General features: G+C 39.8%; 1 protein-coding gene across 4 annotated transcripts in view; it reads right to left on the reverse strand.

Annotated features, from left to right (window-relative positions):
- Positions 1-4,862: 4,862 nt before the first annotated feature.
- The window catches only part of KCNN2 (potassium calcium-activated channel subfamily N member 2), a 138,026-nt gene continuing 122,537 nt past the window's right edge, over positions 4,863-20,351 (reverse strand). For all 4 annotated transcript variants that reach the window (XM_003788910.3, XM_023512692.1, XM_023512691.1 and 1 more), the window contains 3 exons: positions 13,783-13,910; positions 7,698-7,767; positions 4,863-5,468 (listed from right to left, as the gene is read on the reverse strand). In XM_003788910.3, the coding sequence (XP_003788958.2) occupies positions 5,181-5,468; positions 7,698-7,767; positions 13,783-13,910 (486 nt within the window). In that variant the 3' untranslated portion in view covers positions 4,863-5,180. The remainder of the gene's footprint in view (positions 5,469-7,697; positions 7,768-13,782; positions 13,911-20,351) is intronic.

Here is a 20,351-nt window from a genome sequence, read left to right on the forward strand (position 1 = left end):
GTCTGTAAAAATACTTTGCTATTTTTCTACCAGATTTTTGTCTTTATAAATATATATATATGATATATCTATATCTATATATAGATATAGATATATAGATATATCTCATATGAGATCTGTGTAGAGAGATATTTCTATATATATATACCCTCTATGTATATCTTCTGAATAAAAATGCTTTCTTATCGTAATATTATCATGAATATTTTTCCTGTCCTTTTCGGTTGATATCAGAATTTCTAATTTTGCCTAAAGCAAATGTTTACAGTTTTTCCTTTATAGCTTTTGCTTTTTCTTTCTTGTGTAAAGAAGGTCTGCTATACTCCAAATAACAAAAAAGTCCATCTAAATTGTGTGTGAGCACATGTGCGTGTTATCCTTGGATCTGATGTGCCAGGGCAGCATGGGGTGTGTAGTTTAACAGTGTGGAGTTGCACTCGTGGGCCTTTGGCACAGGGCTGAACAGTAGTGATGACGCTGGTGTCCTTTTCCTGTCATTCAGAAGAATACGTCTAGCGTTTCACTGTTACTTAGCACCTGGCAGATAGACTTTATGAAATCAAGCTTGAGTTGAATGTTATCCGATGTGTCTTTAGCAGGGACTGAGCAATCACATGGTTGTTTGTTCTTATTCTGTTTTATGTTGTGATTTTAATAACAGGGTTTAGTATTTTTAAAGTCCTGATTAAACTTTCTGGCCATGATGCATTATTCTTTTAATATACTTTTGGATGTTGTTTCCTAATATGAAATTGAGGATTTTTACATGTAAATTCATATGTCAGTTGACCTACAGCTTTTTCTTTTTAAGTTTGCCTTGCCTGGTTGTTATTTTAGGATCTTAGTTCTAGTAAAATAAATCGGTTAATGTCATGTTATTTTAATTCTCAGGGACAGTTTATGGAAGATACAAATTATCTATTTCTTCAAGGTGACTGATCTAAGGGCTTTGGAAGTTGTAATATTTAAGATTAAATTTCTATTTTATGGTTATCATATTTCTACTAGTTCATAGACCAATTTTGGCAATCTTTTTCTTGAAAAAATTTTTAGTAATTTTTATTTGACCTGTATGGACTGCAAACGTTTTAAAGTCTCCCACAATTAGAGTTTTTCTTTAACTTCTGAGACTTTTATATGCTTTGCTGTTGAGTGCATGGATGCAACTTTGTTTTCAGTATAAATGAACTCTTATCAACTAACAAGGCCTTGTTTTTGTGACATCATATCTTTTCTTTAAATTCCATTAATCTGCAGTGGGTATTGACACCACTTTTTGTTTGTAATAGCCTCAATTCTCTCCCCTGTTGTTTGACTTTTAATTTGTGGTATTCTTTTATTTTGTCTCTTTAATATATACATGCAGTTTGTTTTAAACCCAAGCCTGTATTTTCTACCTTTCAAGAGTGTAAGTTCAATCACATGGTTACTTCTTGTCAGGCTGCTGTGTTTCATCTTCTTGCTTTGTGTTTTCTCATTTTTTATGCTTTCTTGCTATTTTGTGTCCTTCCAAATTCATTTTTACTTAGTTGACTAATTTCAAAGTTAAGAATAAAAACATGTAATTACCATTATTCTCCTTTATATATAAATAAGTTTTCATTCAATGCCTTTGCAAAGAGTTTTTCCCTCTAAAAATATGAATCTTCTACATATTTATTTATTTATTTAGAGACAGAGTCTCACTTGGTCACCCTTGGTAGAGTGCTGTGGCATCTTAGCTCTCAGCAACCTCAAACTCTTGGGTTCAAGTGATCCTCTTGCCTCAGCCTCCCAAGTAGCTGGGACTACAGGTGCCCACCACAATGCCTGGCTATTTTTTAGAGATGGGGTCATGCTCTGGCTCAGGCTGGTCTCGAACTTGTGAGCTCAGGCAATCTACCCACCTCAGCCTCCCAAGTGTTGGGATTACGGGCATGAGCCACCACACCCGGCAATCTTCTAAATTTTTAAAGGAGTGTTCTCCTTTCTACCAATTACTCAAGTCCTCTCTGTTATTTATAAAGAATATGCCTGTAAAATGCCTCTTTCTAAAAGAGTGGTCAGGAATCTCAGGAAGGTAGGAAGGATTCCCTACTCTGGCTGTTTCCCAATCACTAGAAAATGTTCACCTACCTTTTTTCTGCCACAGCAACCTGCTTTCAGACCTTTGCCACCAATATTCTCTGTCAAGGTGATGTACAATCCTCAAACTCCCTGAAAATATGTTTTAGAAGACACATAAATGGTACTTAATTCGGTTTTCAGAGAGAAAATGAAAACCCCACTATTACACTCATATTTAGAAATGCTAGGACTTCCTCAAAAAGTTTATTTTCACTCTGGAATCTCAAAAAAAAATTGATTCACTTACAAGTCTTTTATCTATTTATTGTTAGTTTCATCTTGGAGGTACTGTCATTTTATCCTTCAGGAAGAGAGGTTAATTTTGGACTTGTATTCCCCGAGCCAGAAACATCTGAATGTTCAGCCTAACAATGCCAATGATAAGCAGCCAGACAAAAGTGGGGGGAAATGAGGTAGGGGAGAGCCCATCCCCATACAACTCAGCGTCGCACACATGCACATCTGTACCCAGAACTCAAAGTGACAGCGTGTGTCTCCTCCAGCCCACCTGCAGGGAAGGGAGGAGGCACAGTGAACATCTGGTGGTTTTAGACAGAATAATGTAGACTTAGAATATTACAACCAGGAGGATTTTTGGTGTTTATTATATGAAATGTTTTATTACTTAAAGCTGTTTTGATTCTTCCTTTACAGTGGAGAGTTCGGAGTTCTGTGTTTTAGTACCGACAGCATCCCTTATCGGCCAGCTGAGGAGGGCTGGTGGCTACGGGCTCTTCAGCAGGTGAGGTGCTGGGCCTGGGTGACCGGGTGTGCGTTTCCTGGCTCTACTTCAATGGAGGTAACAGGTGGCATCACTGCAGAATATGGGCGGCAATCCCGAGTTCTGTGATCGGATTCTTTTGTGACTCATGCCACGAAATATCCTACCGGGCACGGGCCCTTTCCCTTTGAGTGGAAAGAGTTCAGAGTCCTCCAATATTTTTATTCCTTTACCTTGGCAGAGGGCCCTGGATTTTCACTGCCTCAAACACCTTTTTTAAATGACAGGATTGACCAATCAGAAATAGTACCTGCCTTACAGGCCTCCTGTTTTTCAGGGGGTGGGGCGGGGTAGGAGACCCCAGTGAAATTGATAATTAAATTTACAAGGAAGGAACTCAGTTCTTTTAACTCATTTTAGAAATCATTAGATACATACTTAGCATCCACATCTGTAAAATGGAAATAAACACAGGGTTGTTTAAAGGTTTGAATGAGACTTGTCTCCAGCAGAACAGTGGGAGGTTGAGGAATGGAGGGAGATGAGGGCTGCTTCCAAATTACTACCTGAGTGAGAGAACTGGAGAGAAGGTGTCTCTTCTGCTCATCTTCTGCTTGGTGGCCTGCTGACCACTGAAATTTAACTTTCAGCTCAACTGGAAGCTGCGTGAGCACGTACTAGGGTTCTGACACTGCCAAGGTGCACAGCCCCTATAATTTCTATTCACTGGGTAGCTGCCCCCACTGCCACATGCTCTACCATCCCGAGCATGGACACCAGGGCAGAGGAAACCTACGACTACAGAATAGGGCATTTTATAGGAGAAAATTAAGTCTGTCTAAAAATATCCAGGAAACGATAATCCATGTTTTCTATTTCTGGGTCCCCTGACTCATGCCGTGGTTAACAGATGTCCTCGGAAGCAGCCCTGGGAGGGCCTCTACTATTCTTTCCCTGGTCTTATCAAACAAGATGTTCTTCAGGAACTATCAATGGTGACTGTGGGATGGAGAGAAGCTTCTCACAGAGCACTCTGTGTTCCAGAGTCCTCCAAGTCTCAAACATCCCCTGGGGTTTTATTTGTCAAATGATCTGTTTGTAATTTTTTCTTAGTGAGTTAACGTGACAATTCAGTTGAAACACACAAATGACATTACTGTTTGTTACATAAACGGGGAGAAGTAGGTGGAGGCTCAGGACTTACGGGGATGGATTTGGAAAAGGAATTGGGCCTTTGGGTCCATCTCCTAGGTAACCTTCCCAGCACGTCTGTAACCAAGCCCCCTCCACATTCCTGGATCATATTTATGAACAGATAGACTGGGATGACAAGCAGCAGACAGGGTATATAATAAATCACAAAGACAAAAGGTACTCACCTATAGGTGTTCGAGGTCACATTGAATAGAAAGTAGTGCTAAGATGAGGAAACAAATACGGTTGTCCAGAGTCCAGCAAATTGCTTTAGGAATGAACCAGACAAATGAGGAAGAGAACTTATACTCGATATTTCTAGGTGCTAAAAGTTATAGGATAGGCAGATTGGGGGTGTATTTAACATTTGTCAATTTATGCTAGAAATGGTGATAAAAAATAACTCCCATCATTTGGTGACTTTGATGCTATGCTTTTCAGAGCCCCACTGGTAACCCCATTTTTGTAATTATTTTAGGGATGTGGAAAAAGTGGCTGGGAAGGCTCACTGCTGTTCAGGTGCATACAGCTAGTACCTGGCAGAGCCGAGCTCCAAACCCACGTCTGAGTCATTCCACTTTCACCAGCTTAGACCTAAAACTCTGTAACAGCTTTTCACAGACCGTGGTTTAACCTGACACTTTCTTCATGTAAATTTCCTAGTCAACTGGGAATCAAATGATGCTCAAACACATCTGTTCCCTTTGTTTGCACGTGTTCTGATATAACACCCTCACTTCCACATTCTGAAAACTGAATAAAGAATGAGACCCTGTAAGTTGAAAAAGAACAGTAAGCTTTCCTGGGTCAAACGATTATGACATTAAAATGACCAAACCAGTATGTGCAGAAATTAACTTTTTTATTATATATCATATAATGTAGTAGTAAAGTTTGTTTGAAGTGCATGAATAAAAAGTTAGTGAAATTACAGGAGGAACAATCTATATAGCAATAATAGGTGCATTCCCTGTGCATCTGAAGGAAAAAAAAAAGAGTTTTCACTCATTTTGGCCTAAAACTTAGTGTTCAGGTTCCCAGGATTCTGACATCAGAACCCGGATAACGCTGATTAGAACCATAGGGGCTTTACAATAAAAGCTAAAATATTGACCATATGATGGCAAAAAGTCTTATTTTGTGGTTAACTTATTCTCTTCTAGCTACTCTCTGATGAAGTTGGTGGCGCTGTCGAGGAGGACCGCCGCCTCCGGGACGAGGACCGGGACCGCTCGGCGTTGTAGGGGACGTGCTTGTCGTAGCTGTCCATCTGAGCCTCGATGAAGTCCCGCTGCTGCTGCCGGATGGTCTGGCTTATGAGCCCAGGGAGGGCGTGGATGCTCCCGATCAGAGTCTCTAGTTTTGTTTCCAGGGTCACAATCCTCTTCTCGAAGTCTTCACTCCGCTCATTTAGGTCAGAAATCATGTCATACATGATATTCTGGGTCTGGAAAACAGGATTGAGAAGAATGTAGAAACTGAGACCCAAAGAGGCACCTTGGGGAAGAGGGGCGTCAACCACCTGAACCGCTTTAACCTTGCAGAGCAAACTCAGTGGACCTGTTCCATACTGGGATTTAGACAGGTAAGATCTTAGGGGTTAAGGGCAGTTCAATAGCAGAGGAATGGGTGTTAGTTGATGTTAGGTGATGTTAAGGATAGATAAATATTTAACTATTAAATATCCTAAGATTTTCAATTAATACTTGCATATGGATTTTAATGGTTGTTACAAAAGTTACCACATCAGATTCATTTTTCAACATGTAATATTAATTAGGGCAAGGCTAATTTTTAAACAGGCTGATTTAAAGAACAATGAATAATAATAATACTCCAGATGGTATTGGGATACAGTAGAAATTTTGAAGGTAGAATATAAATGAAATTTGATCAAGTCATTTCATAATTTAAAGCAATAAATTCCTAAATATCATTCATTATTCTATGTTCCAAATTATATAGGCCTCTCCCCACCGGCTCAGATCATGTTTTTATAGAACCACTGACAGGACAAAAGCTAGGGCGAAGACTACATTTACCAGTGTTGGCTAGGGCCTAATTGGAGATAAGTGGCTAAAATAGATGTTTTTGGTGTCCTAGTGAATCTTGAAATTCATTTTCTTGATCACAGGGTACTGGTAACTCTTATTCCAGGTATATTTCCTAAAGTCGCTAATACACAGGAGAGAGGGAGGGCCCCAGCACTGACCCTCTTGGAGCCAGAGGGAAGGGCAGGACATTAACCTGAGCTTAAAGCAGCATTGCCCAAGCCCAAGACCCCTTTGTCTAAGCCTCCTCTTCTTCTGCCTCATTTCCCTTCATAATCTATGTTCTTCCCTTGCTTAACCACCTCTTAAAGATGATAAATGAACTGATTAAATGAGGGAGTTTCTGTTCAGACTCAGGCACCTCGTTTCCGTTTGCCCATGCATTATTTATCGCATGGTCTTGAGAATACGTGAACAGCATCCATTCATTCAAAAACACTGAACCTTTACAGCATATCGAGTCCTGCAGTCACAATAAGCATGACACCAAAAACTAACTGACATGAAGCAGCCTCTATCCCACAGGTGTACTCTTGAAGTAAAATTACTTACCCCCATCATATTTCAAAGTGGTCTGTCTGTCTTTATCATAAAATATCCAATTTCTTTTATTATTTAACCTAGGAGGAATACAGGAGCCTGCCCCAGCTTTGTTCATGATGAGAGCTATGTCTGTCAAGATCAAGGACATCTTCATACCTTGTAAATGGGTCTACCCAGTTTATATGCATGATATATGCTCTCCTAAGGTAAGCTATTAAATATTTCACTTGTCTTCAACACATTTAGGTAGTACGTGTTATTATCATGAATATGTTAGACATATTATTAAGACTAGGGTAACTTTGGGTGATTTTTATAGATTATACTGGAGGCTTTGGGAACATAAAACAGTTCACATGGACCAACTGAGAGTTGCCTCTTTCAAAACATTTGTGTTCAAAGGCTTTACACTTATGCTATTCTAATACTTTAAAATTCGCTCAGGAGAATGCAATGTTTTGACTGTTGGACAAATATTTATATTTTGAGAATAGATTTGACGGAGAGGAACCACCAAAAATCACTCTTAAAAATCATACTACTTTTTAAAAAATAGAAAACAATCCCAGAATTCTTCTATTACCTTTGTAAGATTTATCAATGATGACATGGAGAAAGAACCATAAAAAAGTGGTCACTTTCTATGGGAAGACGATTTATATTTTAGAGTGTAATTTGGGGTATCTTTTAAAAAACAGTTGGCCTTATATTCTTCTGTGTGTGCTTAGAATACATTAAAAAAAAAAACAAAACTCTAAGGAACCTCAAAGCACACCCAGAAGGTGGTTCTGCTCTGCAAATAAAATTCCCAAAGGTATTATCTCACACTCCACTTATGTTTCTTATGGGACTTCCGAAACACTGTAATGAGGAAAGCTTTTAGGATGGGGACTGAATAATGTATGTATAGGAAGAGCAGAGTAAGTAAGCATTCTTTAAGTTGGGCCATCATTTTAGGGTTGTGGGTTGGCTTGATGTAATTAAATTTGCACTGGGCATCTCCTGAAGCATTAATTATTAGCGACTGGGGGGTGGTTAATCTCAACAGACGCAGAAGTGAAGGCTGAGCACCTCCGGCTTACCTTGGCCAAGTCCACCAAGGTATTTGCTTGGTCATTCAGTTTCCTCTGCTCCATTTTTACACTTCTTAATCTAAAAGACAGAATCTCAAGTCAGAAAGGGTCCCTTCCTTCTCTGGCTACCTTACGCCTTCCAAAGAGCATGCACAAAACTGACAAGAGCAAATAACTGCATGAATAATGCCTCAAATATTGGGGGCAAAGTCAAAACCGGTTATGTATCTCGTACAATGAGAAGCATGCTTCCCCAACACCACAAAAAGAAAGGAGAAGAGAGAGCGCAAGAGATGAGATGTCCTTAGGACAGCTACTTATCAGGTACAGTTGAGTTCAGAAAGGCTCATAAGGATTTCACCATATGAGAAGAAGCCAAAACATTCCTTCAAGCCCCAGTATCATGACAAATAGACATAGGAAGAAAAATGCAAAGCAACTGCAGTTTCACCAAGGTTGGAGCAATGAGCGCCTTCCTATGCCTATGTGACTAGATACAGGGAGGACCCTGTTTAGTCTGAGATGGGTTGGGTTAGGTATTGGAACCTGATGAAAACACAGTGATAAGTGAGATTCTTCTTATTAACAAACATAAGACTTTTAGTCAACCAGCAGCAATATAGACACATAATTCTCTTATTCTTCACTGTATGCCACTTGACTTTTATCTTAATCTGCCATTAAATTTGAAGGGAGGCCAGTGCACTAAGAGTTCCCTTAATTTTCTGCACAGATAAAAGTCAGAAGCCAACTAAAGCATCTGGTGGGTAGGATAGCTACTTGTCAATAGCACTGTATGTACCTGATTAACAAAAATAGACCCCTCATTAGCACTTTCTGAATAAGGACTCTTATTATTCCTTCACTTATTTAAACCAAGAGTCCTTCAGTGCTTACTGGATATCAAGAAATTAAGATTTCCCAGTAAGAGAAAAGTAGTTTACTGTTCTTTCAGCCAAAACTTCAGCCTTGCTCCAAGAGAGAAGTAGGCCCCTCCGAGCTACTGCATGAAAAGGAAAAACATAAAATCCCATGCTCACCTCTGTATTCTCTACAGCTTTAATACTGGAGAATACCTTTTATTATTTTTCAATTTAAATGAAAGGTGATTACATAGTAAACATTAAAACTCACCGGCACGATCTTACTGCCAGGGAGTTGTTTGTAACATGTGTTCATACTGCTCAGTGATTTTGTTCTGAAACTAGGCTAACCAATATGTCACCAAATCTGCTCTACAGTAAAGATGGAGTTGCTTCTGCCAGGAAGAGTTTGGATGACACCCACCTACAACCTGATCTTTAACAATCTCAAACAGTTTAAGATTAGAATTTGTCATTGCAACTATGTGTTTATCCGAATGTTTGGAACAAAAGTTAACTGGCTTCTTGTTATGCTATCATTGAGAGAGAATATGTTCTTATCTAAAAGAAATTTATAAGCTTGTATTTAAATCCAGCATATTGTTGAGGCAGGTTTCTGTCGCTACTCACAAGAGTTACAATTCTCGATGAGTGTCTTTTAAAAACAAACAAAAACGAAAAAACAAAAGACCACCCCTTAAACAGCTGTGGGTCATGGCACAGAAGTGTACTAGAGCAAGGAGCAATGTCAGACATGGGTTCCATCCTCAGTGGCCCGGACTTCCTGTTTCCTCTTGTAGGAAAGGAAGTGTGTTAGACAGGGACAACGTTCTGAAGTGCTGGATTCATACCAATAAAGGTGTTCTAGATGACTGAAAAAAGACATTCAATAATATTAAAACAGAAAGATAATTATTTCCTTTTAGTAGAACTAAATTAATAAATGAAGAACTAATTCTTCATTATTATAAGAAAAATGTCTCTGACTGGTCCTACTGTCTTTATATCCTGACACCTGATATTACCTCTCTTATATAAAAGAGGCAGCTGCCTATGACTGGACTACACTACCAGTATTTCACCTGTCAACTGATGTTACTTTTACCTGCTTTTGCTGTGAGCGAGCTATGGATATAGATGTACACACACACAAAGCTTGTGTGCAACTTAAAATAGCCAACTATTCAACTATTTTAAATTGCACACAAACTTTATGGCCACCCTGTATTTTTTTCATTTTTGAGACAGAGCATCACTTTGTTGCTTAGATCACTTTGGCCACGGCGTCAGCCTAGCTCACAGCAGCCTCAGACTCCTAGGTCCAAGCAGTCCCCTTGCCTCAGCCTACATACAATAAGGACTTATAGAAAGTTTCACTTTCAAATTTGTAAAAGCACTAGTAGAGGTGGGATGGAAATGACTGAAGTTTGGGCTCTGGACCATTTTGAAGACAGACGCTGTCCTGAATTCTGCAAGGCAGTTTGGAAGGGCCAGTGGCAAGCCGCTCATCTTATTAGCTATGGGGTCTCCTTTACTGCTCCTGGATTCCCATGTGTGTGCCGTGACCGAGAGTGGAATTTTGGCCATTCTCTGTGCTACTAATCTGGAAAGCAGACATGGAGTAGCTGTTTGAGTGAAATTCCTGTAGCTTCCTGAACTTGACCTACCCTATCGTGTCTTATTTGTTTCTTCCACTACCTGCAATTCAGGAGAGCGGCTAGCACAAGCCTGCCCCAGCTGCAGCTGCCAGCATAAAAGGTGACATGCAGATGGGCATCACAGGGCTTTTCCCCTCAGAAAAGAAGAATAAGGAACATATGTTGATTTCTTCCTTGTGAACTTCACTTATCACAGGAAAATATCATGATTTTGGATCACATTTCCATAGCAGCAATCAGACTACTGAAATTCACAAATCAAGGATCCGCTGGGTGCATGCAGCCAGTAGAGAATTCTGCAAATGTTGAAAGGAGCGGCTCACACAACTTACTTCCGAGCTCTATTTTCATTTTGTTGAAATAAAAAGACAAAACAAAAGAAAAGAAACTGTAAAATATTCTGGAACCAAAAATAACACAATGTGGTGTTTAGTTGTGCACAGGGGGCTCGATTCATTAGCTGGGATCCTGTCAGGGTTCTGCAGGATTTTGACAGATTCACCAAAGAGAGACGCTATTCACTTATGTCACCACTCTTTTTCATTGCTACTGTACTCCTCTCACCTGAAGCTCCTTATCTTCCTCCTGAATTCGAGTTCAGAAGGAAGAACACCCATAAAGTCAGCTCGGCCTCTGGATGTTCAAATGAACAACATTTTTGCCTAATTTTTTTTTTTACAGGATGCATCTTTTCCAAAATTGGTGCTATTCAGGAGCCTGGCTGTCTGAAAGGCAGGGCATCCAACGCTCTTTGTTATATATAAATTATACATACTGGATTTCTTGGCTCTGAGACAAGTTCATGTTGATGAACAAGGGTAAAGTTCAAGCTTCTACTAGAAAAAGGGGGTACAAGTTAGAGAAAGAGAAGACCTCCTAGCACCAAGTGGCAACCTCAAACGAAAGGCATCTCACTGAAAAGGGGGTACGAGCCTGGAGAGTTTAATCTCCATTAGAGACTAGAGTGGCCGTGGGCCACAGAGAGAGGCTATGAAGCTGGGAAAAGAGGAAGAGAGCTGTGACAGAGGGGTGAGGAAAAGGGGAGACAGCTGCTGCCAAAACTCTCGGGACAAATCAGAGAATAGCAGAGGCCAGGAGCGCTTGCTCTATTGAATGAATTTAAAAATTCCTCTTTAGCTAATCAGGTCTGATTCCACCCAACGCCCACAGATAAGGCCGAGGGTCTCTCTGGGGTCACACAGTGGGTAGTGAAGGCCTGGCCCTGAGGAATCGAGCCCTGTGTGCTTTCCTGTATGACTTTATTCCCAACCTCCAACTAAAACGAAAGATAATTACGCCTGATTAGAATGAGTAAGCTTGTACTCAGGGTACTTTCTTCACCAAGGATGTGTCCCCCACCCTCAAAAGAAACCCCAAACCCAAAGACTAATTAATAAACAATTGAGAGCATTTTTGAGCTGCTCGAAGCTCATGCACTTTAGAGACAGATGTTGCTATAGAAGAAAAAGAATGAGAAACGTTTGCCAGAAGCAGAAAAATCGCAGGAGGCTTCCTCTGTCCCAAAGCGGCCTGTGGAGGGGCCAGCGCAAGCTCCTCAAGGCTGACACACCGTTTGGGCGCGTTGGAACTTGCTTAGGGACATTTTTAGGAATTTAGCTTCCCCACAGATTTTTTTTTTCTAACACTGTAAAAATTTTCATACCTACAGCAAAATTGAAAGGATTTGACGGTAAACACCCCTAAATTCTCTCCTAGGGTTTTGTCTGAATGTACTCAGAAACCTCCTTAAAGAGTTTATTACAAGTTTATAAACAAGATAAAATGCTTACCTACCATTCACAGAAAGTTACAGGACTATATTAGAAAAACTGTCACAGCATTTGTTATATGAAAAATGTATCAAAGGCAAATCACATGTAATTATACATTTCATAGGTTATGCTGACAGGACGTGTGGCTGTCCAACCCAGGGCCAACGACCCTTGCTCACGGCCGTGTCATCTTAAACCCTCTGCCCCTGGACACACACATCTTCTCACACTCTCTAAGGTGAGTTTTCTTTTTAACATACTGGAACAATAGGAATTATTAAGAAAACACAAAAAGTGCAAGAGAATGCTAGCTCCAGGGGATAGCCTCGGGACCTCTTGCATGAATGTCAAGGTTACCGTGTTGCATGTTTAGTGGGGAGGGCACTTCTCTGAAAATGCTAGCCTTGTCTTTCCCTTCCAATGGGGTGAAAAAGTATAGTTGTATGTCTAGTGAAGTCGCAGGGAGGAAGGGGAAAGAACGTTGGTGGCAGCCAGGAAAACATCGGGGGTGAGCAGCAATGCTGGCCAGCTCCTCTTCCATACCTGGAGAGTTTCCCTTTTACTTTAAATCTCAGGCTCCATGGGCTTTAGTTACAGACATAGGCCACATTTTCAGGAATACCTGTCTAAGCAGAACAGCTGAATGGACAGGTCAAAGGGTAGAAGCTGAGTGGTCAGTGACTTGCCACAGTCTCAGTGGTACCCTATATTGCATTCGGATTATCTATGCAAAATAAAAACCCCAGCCCTGAGCTTGCTTGTGCTAATTGTCTCTGAAATACTTAATCTATACCCACCTTTTCATTATTACCCAGGAAGGGTTCATGAAGAAAGCTACTTTTCTGAGCCACCAATGTGTCTGTGTCTGCTCTTCTCCACACAGAAGTGGCATTGAGTTAAGAGCAAGTCTGCACGGCCTCATAGCTGGGACCCACGTGAATAATACTTACAGTACAGCTGCTGCCAGCCGGGAAGAGAAAGACCCTGGCTTTCACATTATCAGTGACTCTTATTCGATAGAGATCTTTACTTTAAAAGTCCATGGTAATTATGTAACAATAAAATGACATGAAGGACTTAAACCAACTGAATAATGGTGGTCTAGATAAGGTCAGAGTAATGATATGAGAGTACAAGGTCTATAGCAGGGGTCCTCAAACTTTTTAAACAGGGGGCAAGTTCAGTGTCCCTCAGATCATTGGAGGGCCGGACTGTGGGCCCCGGGACAATTTGGCTGCTAAGCAGGACAGGCAGCCGGGGCAAAAACACCTGGCGGGCTGGATAAATGTCCTAGGTGGCCACATGTGGCCCACAGGCTGTAGTTTGAGGACACCTGGTCTATAGAAACTACAAAATCTATAACGAATACACATTGTATAATCTCCTAAATTCGAAACTAATTTAAAATTCAAATATTAAACAAATTATAAGCACTACATTCCTATAGAGATCTTTGACATTGTGTTAAAAAATCCAGATCATAGGTTTTTTCAAGATTCTGCAGGAGAGACAAGCTAAACATATCCTTCTCAAACTATATGAATGCATATGTTAAATTTAGAAGTAAAAGTTTAGCAGAAATGATTGATTCTAAACAGAAACTAAGAAGCTATTTTAATCATTCTAATAATTTTTACTCATAAAAGGAACTGAGATTTTTCTCAGGATTTCATTGATGGAATTAATAAATCACCAGATAAGATCTTACGACAAGGTTTTCTTCCCTCCCATGGAAGAACCAAGTGCAACAATCAAAAGTCAAGGATACAAAAGCAGAATGGAAATGAGAAGTGGTACTTACTGATGAATAGCTTGCAAGAATTTCCGCTGGTGTTTCCTCACTTTCGCATGATCTATCTTTTTTACTAGCTTTGTATTTTTGTAAATTAGCCATGTTTCCCTGAGTACATTGGCAGCTGCGTTTTTCACCTGGTAAGAAAACAAATTTAAAAAAGCAGTTGATGAATTTCAGACCAGAATCCTTTGTAACTTTGCTGAGGGTCATATTCTTCATCCCGCTGGTCGCTCTATTTAGTAACTCAAAAGACTATTTTCCTTGAATCTGTGCCTTTTTAGAAATACCTGTATTTGCCTAGGAAAAACTCTCATGTTGAAATATGAGACAGATACTACCAATGTCTATCTCGTTCCTTCAGGAAAATTCTAGGTGACTACTTAAAAACACATTTTTTTTTTTTTTTAAATCAAGACGTGGTGATTTCTCCACTTTGTATTGTAATTGTCCTCTCCATGCTTTTTGTTTCCCTGGAGAAAAGCAAATGTCCAGGGTACTTGGAAGTACTGCTGGGTACTTCTGGCTGTGCACTCCCGGAAGGGCCGTTTTCCATTGCTGAATGCACAGTACATCCAGTGCTCCTGGCCTCCTGGAGTGACTTAGCAATCTCTGTGCCTCTTAACACGTTTTAATTAACCGACAGAGTCTATGTTATCATGATTGTGTTGGAAATTTAAGTACACTGCATTTCAAATGAATGGGATACACAGGAAGGCTGAAAGTGTTACTGTAACACTGTCGAGACCTGCTACGGCTGAAGAAAGGCACGGATGCTTTATCAAAGTCTTGAAAAGAAATCCTGGGAGCTGATAAAGCACCAGAAAGAACAGGTTTTGTCCTCTTCCTTGCTCACCCTAGCTAGGATCTGATGACCCAGAGCTTTCTTTCACTGGGGCTTCTTGTTCATTACTTATTCTATGAAGTTATTCCATTTAATTCTTTTGAGTAAAAGAACCACAGGTTAGTGAGGTGCCAGGTGGAGGAATATATGGTTTGAAGAAAAGCAATTGTCATAGTGGGGGGACAGAACAAAGAGCTGAGACAGGGACCTGGACGCTGAGTTCTTGACTTTACACTAACCAGGTCACTAGCTATCTTTGGATGACTCCGTTGTCTGGAGGATGAGAAAGTAAGAAATAACTTTTTTTTTTTTTTTTTGAGACAGAGTCTCACTCTGTCAGCCTGGGTAGAGTGCTGTGGCATCATCATAGCTCACAGCAACCTCAAACTCTTGGGCTCAAGTGATCCTCTTGCCTCAGCCTCCCAAGTAGCTGGGACTATAGGCCACAACACCCAGCTGTTTTTAGAGACAAGGTCTCGCTCTTGCTCAGGCTGGTCTGGAACTCTTGAGTTCCAGCAATCTATTTGCTGCCTCACCCTCCCAGAGGGCTAGGATTATAGGCATGAACCACTATGCCAGGCCAGAAATAATTATCATTAACGTTCTCTCAATCCTTAGATTTACAGTGAGGAGTTATCTTAGCATGACACTGAACTATGGGTTTGAGTTTGCATTGATATTTTTCACTTCAGTAAGGAAAACATCAGGTTTGGTAACTGATGGTGAATCCATTTACATGGAGCTAAAAAATTTTCTTTTTGAGCAAGATTGTATTTCTAGAATTCATTTTAAGAAAATGACTGGTTTCTTTCCAATAATACTACTTTTAAGAGGGACTTTGGTTCATAATGCACTTCCTCTGGGTGTCCTTTAGACCCTGCGCATGGACAGCATCACCAACAGAGAAAAGATGGACACGGACGCTGAGCACCAGCGTGGACGGAAGTAACACAACCGCCACCAACAGTGAAGTTAAAGGAGTTCTAGTGAATTCTTTGCTCCATCTTCATGCTCATGGAAACACTCTGCTCAGGCAGTCCTGACAGCCACCTTTCAGCGGTAAGCAAGGGCTGCAGCATGAATTGTTGATGTCTAGTGACTGGCCAGCAGCCCCTGGGGTTGGGACAGCTTTTCCCTGTCAGGAAAGAGAAGCTCTTAGAGCTTCTGTAGATACCTGGATGGATGGCCCCGCTCTGATTTTACCATTCCCAGGCACAGAGAAGACTTCTGCCTAGATGCCAGCCTGGGGAGGAAGCTGAAAGCTAGGAAAAATTCCTGGGTGTAACTGGAACGGGAACATAACCACCACATGCAGCAATGCTCAGCGTAGGACACGGCAGTTGATTTGGGTTCTGGATTCCCATCCACAAACAGCAAATGCTAATGTACTGATAAAGCCTATAAACTTTTAGAAAGGCGATTCACTGTCTATTCTTGATGCATTTTACATGACTCTTTCTCTTTGGGATGGGGGGGGAATGCTGAAGGGGGCGCGGAACCTCAGAGTTCAGTGGGGCCAGCCATGCCCTGGAGGCCCTCTGCTGCAGGATTTGTATTCACTAAGCACTCACTTTAGCTGACAGGCTTAAATGAAAATGATTTCTCATCTGAAAATTAAATCCCTGCAGAGGCTTTTAAAAACTTCAAAATAAGTGAATTTATTTTGAAACATCCCTTTTCTAGCTCCCTAATAGGTTTTCAAATACCCAAGTAAAGCTCTTAAAAAAACATCATATTTAATTGCTACTTTTCAACATGACAGTCATAAAACAATATGTTCCAGAATAAAAAAAAAAAAAGAAAACACCCTCTGTGTCTTAGTCAGATATGAGTCTAATAGTAGGGTCTTCTTTTCCCTGTTAGGGTTGAAAGGAAACAGAGGGCAGTGAGGGGACAGGACCAAAAGCACTTCAGTATTTTGCAGATTTGAGGAATTTAACATGAAAGTGGACTTTCAGGAAAAGTGGGAGAAGCAGGTCTGTATGTTCTTGATCATTAAATGAGAGGGAAGTTGAGGTGGAGGAAAAGTTTCCTTTGTCTCCTTAATTACCCTGCTAATCAAGTGACCTGTGAACCCTCCTTACTCCCTTTCCCAGAGGCCCGGGGCCATGTCCCCAATCTCTGTGTCTCTCTAGCTTAGTGCTTTGGGTGTAGCTGGGTACCAAATAAATGTCTGTAAATGTCAAGTGGGCACCATAGTTCATACAATTTAGAAATAAAAGTGTCTTACTATGACCCACAGATCCATATTTATCAACCAAAGGCCCATCTTGATAAGAAGGGTATACAGATTCAGAGGAGACTGAGGATCTAAGTGGGTCAGTACGTTTCCACTAATGAATTCAACAAAATGTCCTGACTGTCTTCCACAGAGAAGGGCTGTGAAAGGATTCACAGCTCTCCCTCAAAATGTAAGTGGCTATAATAATTCTAGAGCCAATGAATGACTTCAAACTTCTATAAAATACAATCGATTTCCTATTTTTCAAAAAGTAAGGAGAGGAAGGGGTGATGATCTTGTTACCAAGACCCTCTTTACCCCTCACCCCCGGCACAAAAGAACTATGAGAACATTTGCTCTCCCTCACTAATGATCTACTCTCATCAAAATCAGAAACATTTTGAAAGGCATATTGATAATCAGGTATTTTGATAATAATTTGAGAAAACAAAGTCTCTAAAAGGAATACACCTACTATACTCTGAACAGTTCATAGCCATATTCCTTAAAATGACTTTCACAGGTACAAAGGCCACAAACGTGATATTGCTGACTCACAGTTAACTATCAAATGATAAAACCATACGTAGTAAGATGAAAAAGATTTTTAAGTATAATATACTTACAAAGCACGGCTGACTGTTAGACTTTTAACTGTAACTTTGGTAATGACAACATTGCCTTAAAAAGCCTATTTCTTTATATTTTTCCTTGTTTTTTTTTTTACCACTTCGAGTCTTCATTTTTAACTTCTGCTTCTTTGGTTTTTTTTCCCCTTGTGCCTCTCCCTTAAGAAGCCTTTCAGCATAATACTTCCTGTCTTTGCCAGGTCCACGGGAGGTCCCAGGCTGCCATGTACCCTCCACTGCCCTTAGGGCAGCAGGGATGGCTTTGCTCATGCCCCCAATCCTGTCTCCCAGTTTTCCCTTGGGGCTGGATGACCATTGTGGCTGTAGAACAGGACAAAATCAACGTGAGCCATTCATTTCATGTTTTAAACCACTGGTCTGCGGAGCCAAGGACAAGGTAAAAACTACACAGAATAAATCCTCTAGAGTTAAAAGACATGCAGGAAAAAAAAATTATCTAACTGCCCAATCTTATTAAGAAGTCTTAATAAGTAATAGGGACAGTAATATGGAGGATTCTCCTTTGTGGTATATCTAGCAACTTAAAAACAAGCATTTTTGATATTCTGAGGATCAAAATCCAAGATTTCCTTGTTGTTTAGAACTGAATGAATAGTAACAATCTATTTCCAAAGCATATAACATGGCAAACGCTGCAAATTGATTAAAAATATAATAGCCAGTCCTGTCTCACTAAGCCAGGTTACATGTTATTGTTATGCTTTCATTTAGAAATAATTAGATTATTCTGGATATATGTAACTGTTGGCAGTTTCTGAATTGCAGAATGTCATGGAAATGTTTTGAATAACACAGACCAATCTTCCTTAATGCTGGTTTGCAATGAATAGTATATTCTACTTTCAAATATACTATTTTACTTGTTTAATAGAGTTGTGCAGAGGAATAATGTGTCTATAAAATTAGTCCCCAGAAAATTTGTGCATGGTGAATAATTTTTCCTGGAAATTGATTCAGTAAAGATATACACTGAAAGGCTTGAAAAGTTACATTTGTTCCTGGGAGAATAATCTTTAACATTCATATTGCTTTTTCTTTAAAGTCATATTCATTCCGTAGAATGTCTATGGCCATTATCCCTGTTAACCATCGAAAAAAAAAAAAAAAAACGATTTCTTCTAAGTAGCTTTTTAAGGAATAGTTGTATTTCTGTCTGATAGTCAAGAGTACGTTTGAATGTGTATCTTTCATCTGAGCTACCGTGTATGGCTTTTAGGTCCATATTTATTCTTGGTTCTTCATAAAAGATCATTCAATATTTTACAATTTTTATTTAGAATTCAAAATTATAAATGGATCCATTGTAAATTTCCATAAATAACCAAGTATTATCAAGCTCCAAATAAATGATACTCATTAAGCTGAGGACTTTCAGAGGGCTACTTTGTGCTGTATTGTCTTATATTGTGTTTAGTGTAATAATGGGATAAATGTCATAAACTGGAAATGTATGTTTTACTCTGTCATTTTAATCTTTGTACCTTTACGTAGTAACATTTACCTGTAAAAATGCTGGAGTAGCTTTCTCAGACCTGGAAGAGTCTCCAGTTCTAAGAAATATTGCAAAGTAGCTGCACTTTAAAAATCACTAATGAAATAGACTTAATAAAGCATGATCAACTTATGCAGAATGTAAATCCTGAAACTAGAACAGTACTCAATTTAAAAGCTTCTACAGGCAATCTGACTCTACATGAAACACTCTATTGGAAGTTTACCTAAAGTGTATGAGAACCTGTGACAAAAAGCCTCCCAGGGGAATCAAATGATGAAGTCTTGCAGTTGGAAAGGCCTCCGAAGCCCCACACTGACTACCTCCCTTGCCTTGTCCCAGACAAGGTTAGTGAAGAGTGATGGACACTCTACTAGACAGAAAACCATAGGGTCTGCTTAACTTTGAGACTCAGCACAGGAAGGCAGTTTAGATGCTATATTTTTCTTATTATACAAATTTGAACTTTTTTTCTACAAAAGCAGCAGAGTCTAAAATAAACCTCTGCCCTAAATTTTACTTCTAGATCAGTTATTTTTTAATGATACACTGATTGTTGATACACTATTTTAACCAAGGGTTTGGTTTTTGTTTTTACCAGGTAGACCACACCCTTAAACTTTTCATTTCCTTAATTTATGTATGATCTAGGTGAATTTGGTAGACATTGTCGACACATTGGAATATTCTGTATTTCATACTTTTCTTTAAAAAATAATCTTATGCCCTTGCCTCCATGTAAGATACTTTGGTAATATACACCATTAGAATTTCTATATGCAAAATGCAGTTTCCCTAGCCTTAAAAAGCTGTAGAATCATCAGAAAACTTGGTCAGTTTAGGGAACTGAGTCCCATTCATAAAAAGTAAAGGAAGGTCCTGAACCCATAGTTCTCTAAAGGGGCCTCTGACCGGGCCTTAGAGGACCCCATGAGCAGCAAGAGCATTTTTCTGCAAATCAGGAAACATCAGAGATCTTATGTGATTTTCCAAGTGGTCAATGCTCTAAAAGCTTAAAATTCTTTAAGAGTAGAATAGATGCTCTTTGTCCCTGTCAGGTAACACAGAACTACACTTATGCTAGATACGCAGTGTAATTTTGTTGAACGAGTATATATTATTCCAAGGAAGCTAGGAATTATAGCAGTAGACTAAAAAAACATCTTTTAAGAAGACCTGTCCCAGTCTTCTCCAAGATGTCAGATTCCCAGGGAACAAAAAGCTAAAGCAGAGGTTCTCAGCTGCGGGCGATTTTGTCCCCTTAGGAAACATTTGGCAATTTTGCTGTCACAGCAGGAGGGCAGTGCTGTCTAGTGAGCAGAGGTCAAATACACTTATGAACATCCAAAAAGCACTGGAGAGTCTCACACA

The sequence above is a fragment of the Otolemur garnettii genome, unplaced genomic scaffold, assembly GCF_000181295.1.
Source record: "Otolemur garnettii isolate 467f Iridium unplaced genomic scaffold, OtoGar3 scaffold00030, whole genome shotgun sequence".
Classification (NCBI taxonomy): domain Eukaryota; kingdom Metazoa; phylum Chordata; class Mammalia; order Primates; family Galagidae; genus Otolemur; species Otolemur garnettii.